Source organism: Tupaia chinensis, unplaced genomic scaffold, assembly GCF_000334495.1.
Source record: "Tupaia chinensis unplaced genomic scaffold, TupChi_1.0 Scaffold000066_1, whole genome shotgun sequence".
NCBI lineage: Eukaryota > Metazoa > Chordata > Mammalia > Scandentia > Tupaiidae > Tupaia > Tupaia belangeri.
In genome coordinates this window covers 2,855,732-2,877,496 of record NW_006159525.1, presented here as the reverse complement: position 1 = coordinate 2,877,496, position 21,765 = coordinate 2,855,732, and the positions used below count along the sequence as shown (strand labels likewise).

The 21,765-nt window shown below is 46.5% G+C and overlaps 2 protein-coding genes across 7 annotated transcripts in view; one reads left to right on the top strand and one right to left on the bottom strand.

Annotated features, from left to right (window-relative positions):
- Positions 1–9,938, bottom strand: part of AURKA (aurora kinase A) — an 18,004-nt gene extending 8,066 nt beyond the window's left edge. For 2 of the 4 annotated variants that reach the window (XM_027766341.1, XM_027766337.1), the window contains exons 1-6: positions 9,537–9,643; positions 7,805–7,851; positions 6,098–6,377; positions 5,377–5,431; positions 4,366–4,557; positions 2,724–2,862 (exon numbers count right to left, since the gene is read on the bottom strand). In XM_027766341.1, coding sequence (XP_027622142.1) covers positions 2,724–2,862; positions 4,366–4,557; positions 5,377–5,431; positions 6,098–6,377; positions 7,805–7,846 — 708 coding nt within the window. In that variant the 5' untranslated portion in view covers positions 7,847–7,851; positions 9,537–9,643. Of the gene's footprint in view, positions 1–2,723; positions 2,863–4,365; positions 4,558–5,376; positions 5,432–6,097; positions 6,378–7,804; positions 7,852–9,272; positions 9,440–9,536; positions 9,644–9,906 lie in introns of those variants that run through there. The other 2 variants (XM_027766340.1, XM_027766338.1) reach the window with 2 other exon arrangements.
- CSTF1 (cleavage stimulation factor subunit 1) lies at positions 9,730–21,765 on the top strand. 3 transcript variants are annotated; one of them, XM_006141891.3, is made up of 6 exons: positions 9,730–9,921; positions 11,976–12,170; positions 13,997–14,274; positions 14,655–14,852; positions 16,230–16,620; positions 20,968–21,765. In XM_006141891.3, exons 2-6 carry the CDS (start codon positions 12,002–12,004, stop codon positions 21,225–21,227), a joined length of 1,296 nt encoding a protein of 431 aa, XP_006141953.1. In that variant the 5' UTR covers positions 9,730–9,921; positions 11,976–12,001; the 3' UTR covers positions 21,228–21,765. The 3 variants fall into 3 exon arrangements, with proteins under 3 accessions (XP_006141953.1, XP_006141952.1, XP_027622136.1); XM_006141890.3 differs by lacking the exon at positions 9,730–9,921 and adding an exon at positions 10,024–10,095; XM_027766335.1 differs by lacking the exon at positions 9,730–9,921 and adding an exon at positions 10,062–10,131.

Here is a 21,765-nt window from a genome sequence, read left to right as displayed (position 1 = left end):
AGCTGACCGCAGTTCAAGTCCCAGACCCGGTGACTTAAACTCATACCGGGTGCATGTATATGTGTGCCCAAGATCCTGAGAGGAGAATGAGGGAGAAGGGATTGCGGCATGGCGATCCCCCCTGGGGGGTGATTTCTCGCTTTCTGTCTCTCTCTGTCTTTCTGGAGAGCGCACACACCCTAGGGCAAAAACCTCTCCAAAAAATAAAAATAATAAAAAGGATCATGAAAACCACTTTCATGAAAGAAAAAAACTACATGAACTTTATAAAGATTAAAACTGCCTGTCAAAGACAAACAGTAAGAGAATGAGAAGTCAAGCCACAGAATGGGGACACACACTGACAAAACGTGATAAAGGAACTGTGTCCTGAATATGCAAAGAAGTCTTAAAATTCAGTAAGAAACCAAAACACCCAATTAAAAAAAGGGCACCTCAAGATGATACACAGATGACAAATAAAGCTGCTACACGTGTCATTAGGAAAGTGACTTAAATCCCCAAAACTGACATCAACTGTGGGTGAGGATGAGGGGCCATTCACGGATTAGAATGCAAAGTGGTGCATCCATGTCACGTACAATGGCACACAAATGCTCCTAACAAAGCTAACCAAGTCTTAGCGCACAAGCCAGCTACTCCTAGCTCTGTCCAACTGATCTGTAAGTTACGTCTCCACAAAAGCCCACGTGCAAGTTGCCTGTAATCGCCAGAAGCAGCCAGGACGCTCCATAGTAGAGGAATGGGTAAACCGAGGTGCATACGCAGATGGAGCGTTATTCAGTGACAGACAGAAACGAGCTACCAAGCCCTCGGAGACACGGCTGAGTGCTAAACACACACTCCTAAGTGAAAGGAGCCAATCAAAGGCTGTGCGCAGTGAGGACTCCAATGGTATGATCGGCGAGAAAAGGCTGAACACAGGCAGAGGTGTGACCGACCCGCGGTTGCTGCCAGAGGCTGGGGCGGGACGCTGAGTACGGAAACACAGGAGCTTCTCCTTTTGAAGCAGTGACACTTACGTGCTGTAACGGTGGATACAGGACATTATCCACCTGTCAAAATCCGTAGAATCTCACAGCCCAAAAAGTAACTCTTAGGATGCAAATGTGAAAGAAACACAGCCGTGAAACGCCACGTCCCGTGTGGCTAACCCACATGGAAATGCTGTGGGTCCGAGTCTGGACCTCTTCAATACTCTGCACACATGCCCATGACCTGAGGCTGGCAAAGGCTGGCGGAGCATCACGGCATTAAGACTGTTGGGTTGTGATCTGTCTGTCACTTTTGCTCATGGAAGAAATAAACTTTAAAAAAAAAAAAAAAAGCCAAGGGGAAAAAAGAATGGCCCACGTGGTAACGGTTAGAGTCAAAGACACTGTTATCAACTTACGTTCTGCTTAACAGACAGTCGGATAAGGACACGGTTACCATGTGGACGTGGGTGTGAGTTAGTGGACACGCAGCCCCGACCCCGTCAGCGGGGAGTGAGACGTACTGATGCCCCGGCAGCATGAGCACACGCGGCACCCGGGCCCTGGGTTCTAATATCACTCTCCGATAAAAGGAACCAAGGCTCCTTGGACGGGGCAGGAAATACACAAAACGAGGCCTGAGCACCTTGGACTGAGATGAGGAGCGGCGGTGGGGGCGCTGGATGAGAACCGCAGCGACCGACACAGGAACCGTGTGAAGGAACTCCTGTGGTCACAGTGGAACGGTGTGAGGGGCAAAGCCAAGCAGAATCAGATAACAGCTCTTAGTATGAAAAACACCTGGGCCTATGTTTCTAAATACATGACTGGATAAATAAGGGAGCGAAGACGAGGCTCGGTACAGAAAGTGACAGGGAGACGCTCTGGCCACTCTCCACCCCTGTGCACGCCTTCTTCTGAGAGCATAGGGAGGGCCGAGGGAAGAGGATCCCGAGGTGGAGAAACCTCAAACACGTCTCTGGCGCGTGTTCAGCCTAACCCCTGCACAGAACATACCCCCAATGTGAGGAGGATCACCTCACCGGGGATCTTCCTCCCAAATGCCTGCAACCCCAACCTTGTCATGGGAAAAACTACGGGTAGACCCAGCCAGTAGTTCCACGTCGGCACAGTTCATCAGCTGTGGGGAAGGCCGCCGTAGTAACGCAAGATGTTAAGGGGAGGAATTAGGGGTGGGGGAGGAATTAGGGGTGGGGTACACGAGACTATCTCCCAATTTCTACGTAAATCCAAAACTATTGCCCCAAAATCATCACTTGAAAAGGGGAGAAGGCGTTGATGTGTGGTAAAATACGTCACTCTGCAAGGCAGACCCACACAGGGAGATCCCAGGTTCGCAGCGAGACCTCTGAGCACACAAAGCACACGTGCCCACGACCCAGGCTGGGGCTGGACTGTACATCAAGGCCCTGTTGGGGTGTGCACACACATGCGTGCATGCGTGCTCGCTCACTCTCTTAGAAGAAAAAAATAAAAACTAAAAAAACAGGGCAACTTTCCATACACATTTTCACAGAAAAACTGCAGCCGTGCCATTTCGCCTGGTCCCCGATTTTATCTGCGCCTTTAGTACCACTAAGCTATTTCGCTTTTTCCACTCCAGATATTTGCTCCTATTAGGCTACTCTCCCATAAGGCAAATCCCACTCCATTCTAATGAAAGTGTCACCGCTATGGAAAATGGGCAGAGGAAAACAGAATGAGTCTGGACGACAAATGAAAACTTACAGTCGCAGTTCTCTGCTCGTCAAACTTGGAGAGTTTCTGTAGTTCTCTATAGACTGTCCCGAGTGGTGCATATTCTAGAATCAGGTAAACTCTGGTGGCATCGTGGAAATAACCATAGAGCCTAAGGATGTTAGGATGCCTGCAAAAAGCATGAAGATATTAACACCTGTTTTGGAGCTGATGCAAGAATATGTGCTAACTGTCAGAACAAACCCCTTGTGTAAAAAACCATGGTGTTGCACAGAAAACCCCTCCCGACCTCACTTGAGAATTTGAAATTCGAAATGTATTCCTGGAAAAACACACACACCCACATACCACTGTAAGTGGATTTCCCAGTATGAGAGGGCCTTGGGTTCAATTAAGACTATTCCCTGCTTCCTTCACGCATCTTTATTTTTAGGAGAATAGTAATTTCTGCATATTGAAGACAAAAGGACATGGCATCCCCACACTGGTCTGATGCCCGGGTACCGGACAGATAAAGGCAGTGTGCTGTATGGGCAGGAGGCAAGTGCCCAACTGGGCCACGAGTGTGGGCTGCCAAGACAGAGCACACCAGGCAGATGTGGGTCCTTCCCAGCCTCAGCTGCTGTCAGCAGGTTAGGATGAGGGCCTGATGCCACCCAGTTCTAAGTATTAGCAGCTGACTCAGATTTTTTATTTTTTATTTATTTAATTTTTTTGGGAGAGGTTCTTGCTATAAGGCACGTGCGCTTGCCAAAAAGACAGAGAGAGACAGAAAGAAATCAACCCCCAGAGGGGATGGCCACACTGCAATCCCATCTCCTCCATTCTCCTCTCGGGATATTGGGCACACACACACACGCACCTGGCGTGAGTTTAAGCCACTGGATCCGGAACTCGAACCCCGGTCGACTACATGGGAGTCCAGAGATGTAGCCATTACACAATCTGCTGGTCCCCAATTCAAATTTGAAAGCCGCAGTAAGAAAAAAAAAACAACAGGAAAAATGAAAAAACCCACTGGCCACAGTCCACCTGCCCATGGCCAACTCCGAGGCTCTGTTCATCTCCAAAAGAGCCGACATTCATTCCTCGCAAAGATCTGCCCACCGAATTACTGCATTCACAGAACATTAATCTTCTGGTGGCTGCTTTTTTCCTTTTTAAGACCATAGCACTCAAATCTAAATCAACCTTTAGAAAATGCCAAATTTAATCACCCTTTCTGTTTCTTTGAAGCAGGCCCTCTGGAAAGAAATGTATACTCTTAACACCTTTAAGATCTCTCTGCACCAATCCCTCCCCCCTCCTGCCCAAGCTGGAATTAAATAGACTTTTTTTTATATAAGTTCTATAAATGCTAAAACATGTATAGTTTTGTAAAGCTAATACCATATACCACAAACAAGATAGAGAATAATCCCATCATCTCTAACAATTCCCGAATAGTTACATACTTTCTTTACCCTTAATGACATCCCTGAATGTGTTTTTTATCTTCTGTGAAAAAGACAAATGTAAATCAAGACACTGCGGCTTATTCTGAGGTGAAGCGCCCTTCCCTTATCTGTGTGCACATCTCTCCAAGCTCATTTTCATGTCAGTAAAGGAATGTAACAAGCTAAGAAGAAAATAAAATCTGCACCTTCCCCTTGAACGTGGCCCGCACACTCACCGAAGGTGGGACTGTATTTCCACCTCCCTCCGGAGCTGGTGCTCCACCCCGGCTTTCTCTAGCTGGGCCTTGAATAACACCTTCAGAGCCAGGATAAACTTGCTTTGTCTTTCTCTTGCCAAATAGACATTACCAAACTTTCCTTTACCGAGCGGACGGCCGATTTCAAAATCTTCCAAAGACCACTGTCTCCTAGGAAAGGTTTTAATTAAATATTTCAAAATGTGAAGGCAACAAATCTTTCCTAACACTGTATGAATAGTAATTGAATAATAACACATTCTACAAAACCCTGTGTTTGGAATTGTGCTTGTTACGTGCCCTCTGTAAGAACCGAGTCAGTGACCACGACCAAGCAGTCCCCACGTTAACCCCGACTTCCCAGCTGCCATCGGGCAAGGACCTTCAGAGCTGAAACGCTCAGTGGGAAAGTGGCCAAGGCTGTCCTCTGCTCAAGACAGTCCTATTGGCAACACTGAAGACCATAAAGGAGGACAAGCAACTGGAGGGGAGAGGCTATGAGACACCCCGAGGGCCTCCTCACACTGCCACCGCCACATCCATCCGTCCCCCAAAGTGGTAACTCTGGGGTAGAGAGCCACTCTGTGGGCAGACACTGAGCTGCTAATGCTGAGAGAAGCAGAGGGGACCCCACAGGCCAGTGTGGGCACGAAAAATCACTCCGACAGGCTGCTGAAAGCACAGATGTCTGGGGGCTTGTTCCTAGCTCCTCCTCCTCCATTCTAGAGCCCAGTTTGGACTGAGAGCAGATTTTTAGAAATGTCTGGGGAAGATGTAACAGTCAATGTTTAAGACAAAGCAAGAAATCACCCCCCAGGGGGGATGGCCACACCACGATCCCTTCTCTATTCTCCTCTCAGGATCTTGGGCACGCACACACAGGTGCCCAGAGTGAGTTTAAGCCACGGGGTCCAGGACTAAAACTGCAGTCAGCTACATGGGAGTTCAGCTACATAGTCATTACGTCAACTGCTGGTCCCAAAAGCTTACTTTTTTGAGTCTTCATTTTTCTGTTTCGATTCCAGTTCCTTTTCGGCATTATTTCCTATATGGAATAAATTGAAAACCTGTTTTTAGAATAATTATGAGTTAAAAAGCAGTGCAAGAGATGAATCAAAGAATGGTCACCAAAATATTAATATTACATTGAGAAGGACAAATCTGGGCCACCCCTAACCCACCCTCCTTCCCATCTTGCTCTGCTGGGTCCAGTGGTGCCGCTCTGCAGGCCACTCGATGCATCCAGAGTCAGCCTGTTAAAGCAAGCCAGTTCCTCCTCTGCTCAGACACCCTCCACAGCTTCCCGATACTGCCGCGGCCAGCAGTGCCCCAACCCGGCCTGCCTCAGTTCACTCATCCCCCAGATTTCCTCTCACCTGCCAGAGCTGTGAAGCTTTTCAGTCCTTCCAATGTACCTGCCACAAGCACCCTACGCCCGACCCACTGATACGTAATCAAACAGCCATGGGACTCGTGCTTAGTCTCCCCAGTTGCCAACTCTTCCAAGAAGGTGGGAGTTAGGTCTGCATACTCAGCATAGGCCAGGTCTGCAGTGGACTCTCACCTGGACACCATATCTTCTCTCCCCATCCTCAACAGATCAGATGTAAAAGCTACAGCACCCAGCAATAAACGCGAGCCGACACAGGTGCTTGTTCTAGCAACAATTAGAAAGAGTGCTTATCCAGTGAGTCTCAAGAAGCTCATTTACCAGGTTCTGATGGCTGGGGCTGCTCGCTCTTTGGTGTGTTGCTAGGTGGCTTGGAGACAGGATGGGGAACACTGGTTGCTGGTAATTGCTTCTGCTTTTGATTCAGATTCTGAACAGGTTTATGACTGGAGACCGGCTTCGGCCTAGGAACACGCTGGGAGGAGTTCGAAGGACACAGGACTCGCTGAGCCTGGCCGCTACTTGGAGGTAATGGATTCTGAGAAGGAAACTGCTGAGCCACCGGGACACGTTTTGGACCATCCCCAAGGGGTAGTGTAGCCTAGGTTGGGAGAAAAAAGAAGCTCAAGTCACTAATGACAGATGGAAGAGGAGGCACGGCTGTAATTAGCACTTCCAGAGCACTTGGTGTGTAGCAGAAGGAACAGAGTGACACCTCCTTCCCGGCCCAACTCCTCACCACTCTGTCATGCTCCAGTAACTAAACATTAACTAAAATTCCACCCAGTGAGGAAGACATTAACACTTAGAAGCTCATGACTTGAGAACATAAGCCTAAATTTATCTTCTAGCAAAAGCTACAATACAAAAACATCAAAATTCTAGTCCCACTGAAATTTCTTTGGTGATACAGATTCAGAAAGACTGAAAGAAATAACATTAAAATGTTCAACAGTGGTTATCTCCAAGTGAAGAACTCTTAAAAGTATAAATCTGGGCATGTACTAGAGTCTCCACAGGATGTTTATTAATATATTTTCATGCTGACTTTCATGAAAAATAACCCTGGAGTTAATTCTATGAAAGGATCTTTGTTATCAGAGATACTGACCCAGTGCTCTACAGACATCCATGAAATAGTGAGAGGTCTCTCTCTCTCTCTCTGGGGAAGGATTCCTGGATTCCAGCCAACCTCGACCTCCCTGAGCAACCCTCCTCAGGACCACACAGGCCCCATATATATGGAAGGAATGGTACTGGCTCACTTGCCCCCCCAGAGGGGCTCACGTTCTTTAAAGTCAAGACTCACGTGCTTTTCACCACCATGATCCCTGCATCTGACACACAACCTGGCTCAAAGTGGGTTCCTAGGAAACCCACTAAAAGGCAACTGGACACTCATTCCTGAGTTTACCATTCCCCAGGTTATGACCAGAACAAAGTATGCAAATAAATAACAATAGTTTCTGGCAAGGAAGAAAGTAAGGCAAGTCTCAGGCTCCTGTTTGGCATATTATCATTATTATCCTGCATACAATGGAGGATACACACGTCAATGGCTAACTACAAGACAAGGTAGAACAAACAACAGCTACAGTGAGGGAGTCGGCAAAATGTTACCGAATGCTGACAGAGGCAACCAATTCTTGTGTAGCAGCATGGAGGCACTGCTACAATCTAAAGCATACAGGAAAATATCCTCCATGTGAGGGGTTTTTTTAATGATTTTTTTTTTGAGGTTTTTTGCTATAGGGTGCATGTGCTCACCAGAAAGACAGATACAAGACCCCCCCCCCCCGGGGGGGGGGGGAGGGGAGATGGCCACACCGCAATCCCTTTTCCTCCATTCTCCTCTCGGGATCTTAGGCACGCATACACACATGCCTGCGTGAGTTTAAGCCACCGGATTCGGATCTCGAACCACAGTCAACTACATAGGAGTCCAGCGACATAGCCATCACACCAAACTGCTGGTCCCGATTTGAGTTTTACAATGTGACCGAGAAGATTGAGGATTATTCAATTTACCTTAATAGGTCCCAAAATGCAATTCTCTTTAGATCTGTCCATGATGCCTGGAAAGGAAAAAGAGAGCTTTAACTTAAACAAATGCACCTGCTTCAAAGTGTTGTTATGCTGGGCAGTTATAGCTCTCTAATGAAATGAAAAGGTCTCCACAACACCAAGAATCTATATTTTTATCTTTGCCCAAAGAAAACTGATAAGGGAAATATCTTCTCTCATCTGATATACATTTGATCTATCAGCACATCTTATAGGATCCTACTGGGAGATGCCTTCTCTCTCTGGAGAGCATATGCCTTTTGACAATTAAGGAAAAAAAGGAAAGGAACAAGGTGCACTGGGTTGGGCCAGCCCTGGAGCCCAGGGTCTAACGGAGCCAGGTCCCACACGGCCGACCGCTGATCGATTCCTGGCGGCATGAAAAACATGCCAGGACACGTGCACACATGCCCCAAATCCTGATGGGACAGAGAAATGGAGGCAAGGACTGCAGTGCCAAGATAATGCCTTCAGGGAGGGCTTTCTCTCTGACCAGCACAAGCATCCTCTGGCAAAAACAGAGCAAAGAGACAGTGGGTTAGTACAAACAATAGAAAGGAAATGTGTGTTTGTTAAGCAAATGCCAAATAGAAGACAGAGACCACATAGGCCTGAGGACACTTATTCCACATTCTTGTGACAGAAGGTTGTTCCAACTTAATATTTACTTTCTAGGGAAGGTGAGTAATAAAATGGAGGAAGAGTCTGATCGGGAAAACTGCTCATCAACCCATTCTGATCTACACCCAGATTCAAGAACCATGTGACCTTCACAGGATCTACTCTGTTCAAACCTAGCATTCTATTCTTCTGAGTAAAGAGCCGTTCAGTTAATAGCACAGTGGGGTCATGCTTTTTTCCCTCCTTCAGACCTGGGAATGTCAGAAGAGATGAAGGAGAAGGACACGGGACTGAGTATGTTACAGGAAAGTGTCCAGTGCAAGGACCAAGAATGGTTTAGGAGACCTGAGAACTCAAGGACAGTAGCTACATCTGCCTCTTAGGTTTGCTAGAAGGGAGACTCCGAAGCCCAACTCCAGATCTAACAAACCAGACGTTTTACCATCCCCAGGTGATAGGCATGTGCCAGTCTGCATTACTAGAATCACCTGGAAAGCTCGTTACACCAGAATCCTATCCCTAAGAGACTTCCGTGTGTTGAGTCTGCCGTAGGGATGTACCTTTAACAAGGCCTTTAAGTAATTCCAACGTAACTGCCCCAAGGTCTACGGTTTGAGAAGTACTAGCCCTGAAAGACCTCCGCCAGGAGGTCCTCCCCAGCCAGCCAGGACAAGGGCCTTCCCAGGCTCTTCGCAAGCCACACGACTGCCTGCTTCCCTTCGAAACACCCGCCGGAACTGCGAGTGATACCGGGTTAGGTCTGCCTCCCCACCCCCACTGGGACGTCAACTCCAAGACAGCAAAGACCGACCTCACGCCTTCTATCCAGGTGCTTGGCGAATACAAAACCCAGCGAAAAGGCGCTTTTTCCGCGCCGGTGCCACTCAACAGCCTCTTCCCCCTCCGGCTGTAACTTACAGGGCGCCTCCGTCCCCAGGAGGGTGCGGAGGTGCTGGGAGAGCGCAGGGGACCTGTCACTGCTCCCTCTCCCGGTCGGGTCCCGCCGCTTCACGAGCCAAGCCTCATTCCCACCCGCTCGCCCCCCGCACGGCGCCAGCGTCCTTGATCTACCCACCCGTTGGCTCCCGCCACAGACCCACAGCCGCAGAGTCCAGCCAAGAGCTCAGCCGTTAGGATTCAAAGCGTCTTCTTTTTAAATAGGAGTTAAACCCTCTGATCCGAAAGCTGATTGGCCCGAGCTACAGAAAAGCTGCCTTGTGATTGGCTCACAGCGAACGCGACGACTTGAGTCATGTTCCGAGGCGCACACTCGCACAGGCGCACTTGCGCCGCAGGACCCCGGAAGTAGGGCAGCCAACGGCCCATTAGACCCGTGGCTGTTCTAACCCCTGCGGTGCTGTCCGGGGTCGAACATTGGTCGGTGAGGCAACTCCTTGGCGTCAGGGTTGTCGCAAAGGAGATAAAATCGGAGGAGGTGAACAAACCTTTTGAACGTGCCAGTAAGTAAGATGGCGAGAAGGGCAAGCGAGAGGGGGAGCCATCGATAGCGCCGCGCTCGTCTTGGCGCCCTTACGCGTGCGCAGTGAACGTGCTCTCGGGGCGATCGATTGGGCAGGATTCGCGCCTCCATTTTTCTGGGAGAGAGCCGGGGACTGAAAGAGCCGGACCAGCGGGTACGGGGATCCGGGATACCGAGAGAGCCTGAGGCGGTCAGCTGGGTCCTTTAGACTAGGCCCACGGGAAGGGCGGGGCGGGAAGGGTTGGTGGCAAGAAAGGTGCCCATGCACCCGGAGTTCGTTTCCCAAGTTGCCAGACTGGGCCTGCACGCCCCCTCTTCCTCCAAGAACCTCGCTCCCACTCCGGCCCCATGCTTAGTTCGCCTCCGCATTGGGATGGTGGCGGCGAGTGCAATGAGAGGGAGCCGGTGTTCAGGTCCTGGTCTCCTTTACACCCCGCGTGTAACCCGTCCTGGATCGGATTCTTCCTGTTCTCTTGCCTCAGTGTCCGCACCTGCAAATTAGGGATGGTCATTAGTCTCTTCCTATCCAGGCCAAGTGAAAGGTCTTTGGCAGTTGAGAAATGAGGGCTCGATCACTTGCTTTTTCAAATCTCCTTCTATATCCGGTAACGAGCTGAGCAGGAGTAAAGAGACGGAATGGATTGGTGGTTAAGTTCTGGGCTGTGGAGTGGGCAATCCTGGCGGCCACGTTAACCTTGGAGATTAATTACTCAGCCACGCTTTACCTTGAGTGGGTGTCCTAATCTCTTGGAGCCCGTCTTATGACCCAGTATCATTTGGACAATCTTAGGTTTATAAATACACATTTGCCACTGGGTATACTTGAATTCATTGAATTATTTCATTCAATGAGATTATGGTTAATAATTCATTCAATGAGATTATGGTTAAAAGTAGTCTCCACAGCCTCCAACGTGTAAAAAGTGGTTAATAAGTACTAGTTCTTCTTATTAGCACCCATCAGTATCACACAGTGTGGAAGAATGCAGGGTCTGCGTGTTGCTTTTATTCTTTATTACTATCCCCTGACACTTGCGGCCTTCTGATCTCTGTCCAGATGTGCACATGCATATAGATTGCATATAGATAATAATTTTTAATGGACAGATTATCTAATTGTGTCTACCAATTGCAGTTCTTTTTATTTATTTATTTTTTTTTGCATAAAGCAGTCCTTCCGGTTTTTATGACACCCCCCCCCCATTTTTATCATTGTTTGGGCTTTATCTTATTTGGCAACATTTTACTATCATTACAATTACATCATTTGCCTTGAAACAGTTTTTAAGAATCAACATAATGAGGGCCAACCTGTGGCCTAGAGGTTAAGTAAACCAGATCCTACACTGCCAGCCACGGTTCAAATCCTGTCCCCTCAGTGCACATGTGTGCCCAGAATTCAGCCAGGACAGACAAATGGAAGAGAAGGGATTTTTTATATGACCACACCCAATTGGGGAGTGTGCTCCCTTTCCTGCCCTGTATCAAGGGCACATGTCCTCTGGCAAAAAAAGAAAAAGAAAGAAAAAAAGAAATCAACATAAGGGACATTAATAAACAACACACAGCTCAGCTGGTGGAAACCAAGTAATCCTGACAGTTGACAAGATAATGACTGTTTTTACCTGTTTAAACACCAGTCAGTGTTTCGCTAATAGAAGAAGTAAAAGGTCCTGGGATAGCAGGAAAGGATAAAAATCACAGGTCAGTAGTTTGGCAGAGACTACAAAAGTTGATAAGGTTATTCTGTAAGTATCGACCAATGTGACCTTAACAGTTTCTGTATGCCAGGCACTGTGCTCAGTGCTTTGTATGCGCCATCTTGTTTAACGCTGGTGATTTATTTAACAGCCAGGGAACCTGAGCCTAGGGAGTTGAGGTCACTGACCAGAAAGAATGCAGCCAGTAGAAGTGAGACCTAATCCTGGAAGATACGTCAGACCTGAGAGTCGAGTGCCGCTTCTGTGATCTACTGGTGATTTACCTCTTCCTTCAGTATCCATCTATTTCTTTTTTTAATTTATTTTTCTGCAGTTGGCAAGGAACCTAACTTCTCCAGGATGTACAGGACCAAGGTGGGCTTGAAGGACCGCCAGCAGCTCTACAAGCTGATCATCAGCCAGCTGCTCTACGACGGCTACATCAGCATCGCCAACGGCCTCATCAATGAAATCAAGCCTCAGTCTGTGTGCGCACCCTCGGAGCAGCTCCTGCATCTCATCAAGCTAGGTAGCTTACCAGCGCGGATTCGTAGTTCTGTGTGAGGTTTTGGATATTTTCACACAGCAGAATTTTTCACGATGATTTTTGTTTAGTTTTGGTGCCTAGTAAGTGCCACGACCAGTCCTGGGAATGGGAGGGGTAAGAGAATTCCAGATTGTGAGGACTGGTAACTACTTCTAGCCTCAGGGTTACTGTGCACATTATCTGGGGCACTGTGTTATCACGTGGTTGTCTTCCTTCAAGTCGCAACTTCCACATCATCTCAGAAACCTCAGAATGAAGCAATCCCGCTATCACAATGATCCCATTTCCTTCATAACAGAATCACTATCTGAAATTTCCTTTATCTTTTGCATTATTTCTCACACAGTCCTGCCACCCCCACCCCCCAAAAAAAAGAAAAACCCACAAGCTCAGTATAGATCAGGACCTTACCTTATTCGGAGATACATGCTGGTGCTACCTTGCTAATAGCACTCAATACGATACAGAACTAGCAGGACCAGTGGGTGGCATAATGGTTACGTCACTGGACTCCCACATAGTCAACTGGGGTTCGAGTCTCAAACTTGGCAGCTTAAAACTCACCAGGTGTGTGTGCATGTGTACCCAAGATCCTAAGAGGAGAATGGAGAGGGATTGTGGCCTGGCCGTTCCCACGGGGGTGGTGATGTCTCACTTTCTATCTCTCTGGCGAGCACACACGCCCCTATGGCAAAAATGTCTGTTAAAAAAAAATACTGAGTTAACAATGTGTTTTTGCCATTTGACTTGGCAATGCCAATGTGAGCATTTCTTCCAAAGAAATAAAATGGATAAGCGAATGCCCAACAATATGGAATTAGCTATACATTTTTGGATACTCATCAAATGTAACACTACAGCACAGTGGTGTTGTAGATAAATGTTGATTAGCCTGGACAGATTTTTATTTTGTATTATTAAACGAAAATTGTATGCATGAGAAAAGGCCCAGAAAAATTCATACCACAATATTGACAATAATTATCTCTGAGTAGTAAAATTTAAGGCCCTTTTTATTTTCTTGTCTATGCTAATAATCATATATATTTTTTTTACCCTTTGGAGAGGTTTTTGCTATAGGGCACGTGTGCTCACCAGACAGACAGAGACAGAAAACGAGAAATCATCCCCCGGGGGGATGGCTACGCCACATTCCCTTCTTTTCCATTCTCCTCTGGGGATCTTGGGCACGCACACACACACACCTGGTGCAAGTTGAAGCCACCAGATCCAGGACTCAGACTACAGTCAGCTACATGGGAGTTCAGCAACATAGCCATTACGCTAACTGCTGGTCCCCTAATAATTATAATCTTTATATAAAATGAGAGGTTAGTTTTAATTTAAAATGCATACTTTTGTCAACTTCTATCTATTTGAATATCAGCCTTTCACAGATGACTTACTGATGTTTAGGCTAACAGTTGCCTTAATGAGCTTCAGAGCTGCTACTAAATAGATCTAAGCCTTGAAAACAGTAAATTTTGAAAGGGGAAGAAATGAATTCACTAACTACAGAACACTTTTTAGTTTCTGTACTTGTGGTTAAAGTGGTACACACTGGAGGCGAGAACTTGGAGGGACAGCTGTCTATTGGAGCCTCACCTCCCATCAGCCCATGGTGCGTCGCAGCATGGTGAGCCTTGACTAGCACAGCAAGGAACTTAACTTGGTGAAGCACTAGGTGTCTTACAATTTCAAAAAATAATGAGGCAGTAGTGGCAAACATCTCTCAAGTTTGGATCTAAAATTTTGTCTTGTTCTTTTAAAAAAAAGTTGTTCATGTCCTCAATTTTGATTTCTTTCAGGAATGGAAAATGATGACACTGCAGTTCAGTATGCAATTGGTCGTTCAGATACAGTTGCCCCTGGCACAGGGATTGACCTGGAATTTGACGCAGATGTCCAGACTATGTCCCCAGAGGCATCTGAGTATGAAACATGTTATGTCACATCCCATAAAGGACCGTGCCGTGTAGCTACCTACAGTAGAGATGGGCAGCTAATAGCTACTGGATCTGCTGATGCTTCCATAAAGATACTCGACACAGAGAGAATGTTGGCCAAAAGTGCCATGCCAATAGAGGTGAGGGCCCCAGCAGCGTGTCTACTATTTGCCCTTTCTTTAGTGAGGGTCCTTTGTTCATGTCCTCAGTAAGAGAGATATACGGGCACTCCTAGCAGGATCCTCATGCCAAAACCGTCCTCAGCCAGGCTGGACCCCGGGCATATGCATGGCACGCACAGGGAAGCCTCAGGATGCAAACCCGGGACCTCCACATATGGGTCAAGCATTGCAGAGCATTGCTTTACCACTACACCTCCAGCAGGCCCCACTCTGCCTTTGGGTGTCCACTCTTGAAAGAACAAGAGTATGGGTTAAGTCAGGTTTCGTTCACCACCGCTGTGGGTTGTGTACTTTGATCAGGCTCTGTACCGTCAGCACGGCTTTTCTTGTTGGTCCAGGTCATGATGAATGAGACTGCACAGCAGAACATGGAAAACCACCCCGTGATTCGAACTCTCTATGACCATGTGGATGAAGTCACGTGTCTCGCTTTCCACCCAACAGAACAGATCCTGGCCTCTGGTTCAAGGGACTATACTCTTAAATTATTTGATTATTCCAAGCCATCCGCAAAAAGAGCCTTCAAGTACATTCAGGTAGGAAGATTTGGGAAGGAGCTTTATGTTTTCTTCTTAAAATACAGTGTGAGCTGTTGTGCGACTGTTCTCTTTTTTAAAGTGATCTCAGTAACCACACCGTAAAACAAGAACATAGCCGCCAGGGTGCATGCTGGGTGGCGTGAGGATAGGGTTTCCTGGACACGGGATTCATGTCCTGTCGTGTTCCCGGGCAGCACTGTTCCCTAGTCATAGTTCACGTGTCAGGGTTCAGAATCCCATATCTTTAAAGGTTGCAAATCCCTGTTAAAAACAAAACATAACTGGGCCAGTAGGTGGCATGAAGGTTGAAATGCTGGATTCCACATGACTGACTCCATGGTTTGAGTCCCAGGCTCAGCAGCTTGAAAATCACTCCAGGTGCATGTGAATGCATCCCCGAAATCCCAGGAGGAGACAAGAAGGGAATGTGGCATGGTCTTCCCCCTAGGGGGGGTGATTTCTCACTTCCCCTCTCTTTGGTGAGCACGCATGCCCTATAGCAAAATAATAATAATTACTAAAGTATACTTATAGATGTCAAAAAAACTATTCAGTTGAAGCTATTGAATGTTTACTGGAAAGGTAACATTTGGCACCCTATTTTGAATATGTATTGCAGAAAAATCTGACATTTTAGTAGTAACTTCCATCTTTGAATAATTACACTTTTTTATTTAATATTTACAGAAGCCAGTGTACATCGAAGTTGTGTTCCTCTTCATTCAGTAACTGTGAATGTGTCAGATTGGTAATGATCCATTCTGAGTTTATGTCTTATCCATTTGCAGATAATGAAGCTCACTCCTGTATTTGGGGAATAATTTAACCAATAAAAAGAGAGTTTTGTTCAAAAGTTACTTCCAGGGTGTAGAGAGGACTTAGCAGGCAGGAGCACATAAAGTTTATTGAATCCTCTCATTCATTCATCCATTCAGCAGATGGCATAATGGCTACGTCACTGTATTCCCATGTAGTCTACTGTGGTTAGAGTCTCGGACTCAGTGACTTAAACTCACGCCAGGCGTGTGTGCATACGTGCCCAAGATCCTGAGAGGAGAATGGAGGAGAAGGGATTGCAGCGTGGCCATTCCCCAACCCCAGGGGGTGTTTTCCTCACTTTCTGTCTGTCTCTCTCTCTCTCTCTTTCTGGCGAGACCACATGCCCTATAGCAAAAACCTCTCCAAAACAAAAACGAAAACAAAATAAAACAAAATTACTTCCAAATGTTCCATAAAGTGCTTGTATTTTTTCCGGTATCTCTAATATCTGATAACTGTTCTGTGAGCTCTTCGCATCAACCAGTTGTTTTCCACACGTCCTCTATGTAATAGTCCTCCCGTTGGTTACTTATGTTAACATTTCTGTCTCAACAGGAAGCAGAAATGTTACGCTCCATCTCTTTCCATCCTTCTGGAGACTTCATACTTGTTGGAACTCAGCACCCCACGCTTCGCCTCTATGACATCAACACCTTTCAGTGTTTTGTCTCTTGCAACCCTCAAGATCAACACACCGATGCTATATGTTCCGTTAGTTACAACCCTAGTGCCAATATGTATGTGACTGGTAGCAAGGACGGCTGCATCAAGTTGTGGGATGGTGTTTCAAACCGCTGCATCACGACTTTTGAGAAAGCACATGATGGTGCTGAAGTTTGTTCTGCAATATTTTCCAAAAACTCCAAATACATTCTCTCAAGTGGAAAAGACTCTGTGGCTAAACTTTGGGAAATATCAACAGGACGCACACTGGTCAGATACACGGGTATGTGGGAACTTAATGCTATATAACATTTCTCTGTAGCGTGTCATGGTTTCCAGAAGTATTTCAGATCTTCTGGGATACCATCAACCTATACGTTGAGCAAGGCAGATGTTACCCTTTCGTGCAAGAGGAAACAAAGGCTTAGAGTTAAATCATTTAGCCAGGTCTGCAGTTAGAGGTGGTAGAACCAGAGCTCGAACTCTGGTTTCCTCACTTTGCCTTTCTCAGTATGTTGCAGCATAGACTAGGTCTGGATCCCATGCAAGGAACACTTGAGAACCCGGTGGTCCATTTGTAGACAGAGGGCCTGTCCTACGAGAACATGAAAACAGTCCAGGGGGAAGATCTTGCTTGGTCCAGTCCAAGAGAGCAGAAGGAGGGTGCAAATTCTGAACCTGGGTGTAGAGAGGGCTTAGTACTAAGGCAGGAGCACATAAAGTTTATTGAATCCTCTCATTCATTCATTCATTCATAATGGATCTCTGGTAGCAGTGGTGCCTCTGTTTCTTTTTATAAGGAGATCTATTTAAATTTAAATTTTGCATTCGGTAACTGAGAATATGTCATAGACAGGTAATGTTCCATTCTAAGTTCATGTCGTATCCATTTCCAGGTGGTGAAGCTCACCTCTGTAGTTGGGGAATAATTTAACCCAAATTGTTTAGATTCATCCTGTTGCTACTAGGCAAGGTTCAGGTCTGGTTATTTGACAGCTTTGTTAAAATGCTGTGTCTCACTCTGCTGTCACTTGTAGCACCAAAGGCTGCTGTTCTGTAGAAAGCTCTCAAGAAACTTTCACTGATTTTTTTGTTGTGGGGTATGTTTGTATATAAACTGAAATTGCTATGAGCACAACTCAAAATTAACTCATGAGAAGACGCTATGGAAAGGGTCTTTGCGTGTGTGAGCAATTCAGAGAGTTGGAGCACGTGACACTTGTCCACTAGGGTGCAGCACAGCCTCGGGTTTGCCTCACTGCTTCCCTGTCGTCCTGGCTTCTGGGGAAGGTAGTAAAATACAACTAGCAGGTCTTGCAGAGTCGCTTTATCATAATCCTTGGTGACTTTGTTGAAACACTTTTATAATAAGCTATTTTGGAGAATGCCTCATTACTATTAAAGAGCTGTGTACTTATTCCAGAAAGAGATACAGGATGACCCAAGAGTGTGGAAGTGCCCCCAGTAGCAGTGCTGTTTTAGGGAGCACGCGGTTTGTCCCAGGAGTGTGGAAGTGCCCCCGTAGCAGTGCTGTTTTAGGGAGCACGCAGTTTGTCCCAGGAGTGTGGAAGTGCCCCCGTAGCAGTGCTGTTTTAGGGAGCACGCAGTTTGACCCAGGAGTGTGGACGTGCCCCCCGTAGCAGTGCTGTTTTAGGGAACACGCAGTTTGTCCCAGGAATGTGGAAGTGCCCCCGTAGCAGTGCTGTTTTAGGGAGCACGCAGTTTGTCCCAGGAGTGTGGAAGTGCCCCCGTAGCAGTGCTGTTTTAGGGAGCACGCAGTTTGTCCCAGGAGTGTGGAAGTGCCCCCGTAGCAGTGCTGTTTTAGGGAGCACGCAGTTTGTGGGCAGGTACACACCAGACTGTTGTCAAGAACGTTTCTACGAGAGGACTTCCAAACTTCTGTGGAAAATGGAATTAAAGTCCGAGTTTATTTTAGTGCAAATTGGTAAATCCACGTGTGGTTTTTTCATAAGACTCATTTTTTTTTTTTTTTGAGAGGTTTTCACTATAGGGCGCGTGCGCTCGCCAGACAGAGAGAGAGAGACAGAAAGCGAGAAATCACCCCCAGGGGGGATAGTCACGCCGCAATCCCTTCTCCTCCATTCTCCTCTCGGGATCCTGGGCACGCACGAACACGCACCCGACGTGAGTTTTAAGCCACCGGGTCCAGGACGTGAACCGCGGTCGACTGCGTGGGAGTCCAGCAACATAGCCATTACGCTAACTGCTGGTTCCCACCATTGGGCTTCTTGAAGACCATTTTGAAGGCCTGTTATGTCAGGGATGTTGAGAATGTTTTTTGATGATATACAATTGGTTGGCATGTTTTATTGGAGAGTTGCAGTTTGGTCTTTCCAAAAGGGATTATACTGAATTTATATTACAAATCCCCTCTTTCTGTTTTCCTAATGTACAGGTCAAGTCCCTATTATATCAGCACATTGAAATTTCTTTTTTTAGTTTTAATATTTAGTTAGAATTTCAAAGGGTCTTGAAGTAATGAAGGAAAAGAAAAATAATCAGGAAAACATCCCCCCCAAATTTTTTTAAATTATTTTATTTAACTTTACTTATTCATTTACTTATTTTTAATTTGACCAGAGAGGGACAGACAGAAAGAGAGAGCGAGAGAATGTGAGAAAGCAAGCCGCCAGGTCTGGGTTGAACCGCAGGCGGCCATGTTGGAGTTGACTGCCCTTAACCACACCACCTGCCAGCCCCAGTCACTGCCGCTTTTTCTTTTCTTTTTCTTTTTTTAAATAATTGTTTATTTTGTTTTATTTATTCATTCATTTTTAACTTGACCAGAGAGAGACAGAGGGTGAGAGTGAGAGAGAGAGGAAATGAGAAAGCAAGCCACCAGATTCAGGACTCGGACGCTGGTCAGCCATGTGGGAGTGTCCAGCGCCTTAACCACCATGCCACTTGCTGGTCCCCAACATCCAAAATTTTGATGATGGAGTTAGTTAAAAACTCTAAGCAATTAAAATGCTATGCCAAAAAGAAAAATATTCACACGTATATTCATACAAGGGGTCTTCAAAAAGCTCATGAAAAATGCACATTATGAAAAAACTTGGGAACCAGCAGTTAGCGTAATGGCTATGACACTGGACTCCCACCTAGTCGACCGTGGTTCGCGTCCCGGACCCGGTGGCTTAAAACTCACACCGGGCGCGTGTGCGTACGTGCCCAAGATCCCAAGAGGAGAATGGAGGAGAAAGGATTGCGGCGTGACCTTCCCCCCTAGGGGGTGATTTCTCATTTTCTATCTCTAATGTCTCTCTCTGTCTGTCTGGCGAGCGCATGTGCCCTATGACGAAAATCTCTCCAAAAAAAAAACTTGATGGCTTTAAAATTTGTTTGCACCAAAGTCGACTTATAGTTCATTTGCCCAAGGTCAGAGCTCTAATGAGTTCGGATCCCAGCTCACACAGTTGGTGTTAGCCATTGAGCTGTCTGCCCGTCACATAGCTGCACTGCATGCTGGGGGGTGTATAGTGTGCGGCACACACTGTGACCTCTGTGCTGCATAGGCGAGGGGCCACGCCCAGAGATTTGGAAAGGGTACCTGTCAGGGTGTCAACAGTGTCATGTCTTGGTGGTGAAATGGTCAGTTTCTGTTTTTCTTTTTATCCTTTTATGTAGTAGTTTATTCATAGTCATAAGAGGTTGAAGCCCTCTTTTGGAAAATGGATGTTTGTATTCTGTCTCAGTAACTCTATTCCAAGAAATTTAAGCCTAAGGAAATAATCCTTTCTGTACAAAGGGTGTTTATCACAGTATTACTCAGAATTGATCCAAACTAGCAGTGAAAGCACTGTTAAATGCAATGAGTAGTGGGGCTTCTAAACAGAGGATGCTTTGTAATACCGTGTAATAGCGAGTAATACCGTGGGCAAACATAGCCAACATCATTGGCTTAAAGTGTGATAGAAAAAGTCCATATAACGGAGTCAGTTTTTGAATGTGCTTTCATGCCTAGAAGTAGGTCCGAACATTAACAGGTGATTTTTTTTAATGGACTTTTTTAGAGTTTCCAAAACTAGAAAAACGGGTGTCAACAGTGTCATGTCTTGGTGGTGAAATGGTCAGTTTCTGTTTTTCTTTTTATCCTTTTATGTAGTAGTTTATTCATAGTCATAAGAGGTTGAAGCCCTCTTTTGGAAAATGGATGTTTGTATTCTGTCTCAGTAACTCTATTCCAAGAAATTTAAGCCTAAGGAAATAATCCTTTCTGTACAAAGGGTGTTTATCACAGTATTACTCAGAATTGATCCAAACTAGCAGTGAAAGCACTGTTAAATGCAATGAGTAGTGGGGCTTCTAAACAGGATGCTTTGTAATACCGTGTAATAGCGAGTAATACCGTGGGCAAACATAGCCAACATCATTGGCTTAAAGTGTGATAGAAAAAGTCCATATAACGGAGTCAGTTTTTGAATGTGCTTTCATGCCTAGAAGTAGGTCCGAACATTAACAGGTGATTTTTTTTAATGGACTTTTTTAGAGTTTCCAAAACTAGAAAAACATTGCTTTGCCAGTCTCACAGAGTTGGCTCTGTGTAGGATTAACCGCAGCACAAGTGCCTCCCGAGGGCCGGCCCTTACCTTCTTGGTTTCTTCAACAGGTGCAGGTCTGAGTGGACGGCAGGTGCATCGGACACAGGCCGTCTTCAACCACACGGAGGACTATGTGCTGCTGCCCGATGAGAGGACGATCAGTCTGTGCTGCTGGGACTCGCGGACGGCCGAGCGGAGGAACCTGCTGTCTCTGGGCCACAACAACATCGTGCGCTGCATAGTGCACTCGCCCACCAACCCCGGCTTCATGACCTGCAGCGACGACTTCCGGGCACGGTTCTGGTACCGGAGGTCCACCACTGACTGAGCCGCCTCGCCCAGAGGTCCTTTTCTCCAGGACCCGCCCTCCTGCCCCTGTGCCCTGTCACCAGCTCCGGTAGTCAGTCAGTACCATCGCTGGCAGGCGTGCTGCCCGCTCTGCTGCATCCCTCTCGGGTTTGTACAGATGGAGAATGTGGGCAAAGCTGGAGACGCAGGGCTGCGGATCTGCACTCACTGATGACTAGTGTGCTTCTCATCAGTTTGTAAATGCAGGACGTGCCGGTTCTTCTCCATCTCTCAAGGTTTGAAGAAGGCTAGAGTATTAAAGTGCTTTCTATTCTCAAGTGAACCTGTTCATGAGGAATTTTCACTCGGTCCTTCTGTCAACTTTCGTGCCCGTCCTGCTGTTCCCTCTTTGTGTATTTCCTTTCCAAGTACATGTCGATGGACGAGGAGGCATGCAGCCCTGAGAAGCTAGTTTTTGTGCCATATTGAAACCATTTTAGAGAACCTCTCAATTTTGTCCTGAAACAACATCATTCTGATAATAAAGCTCAGATCTGCAACTGTAGTGTTACACAGTT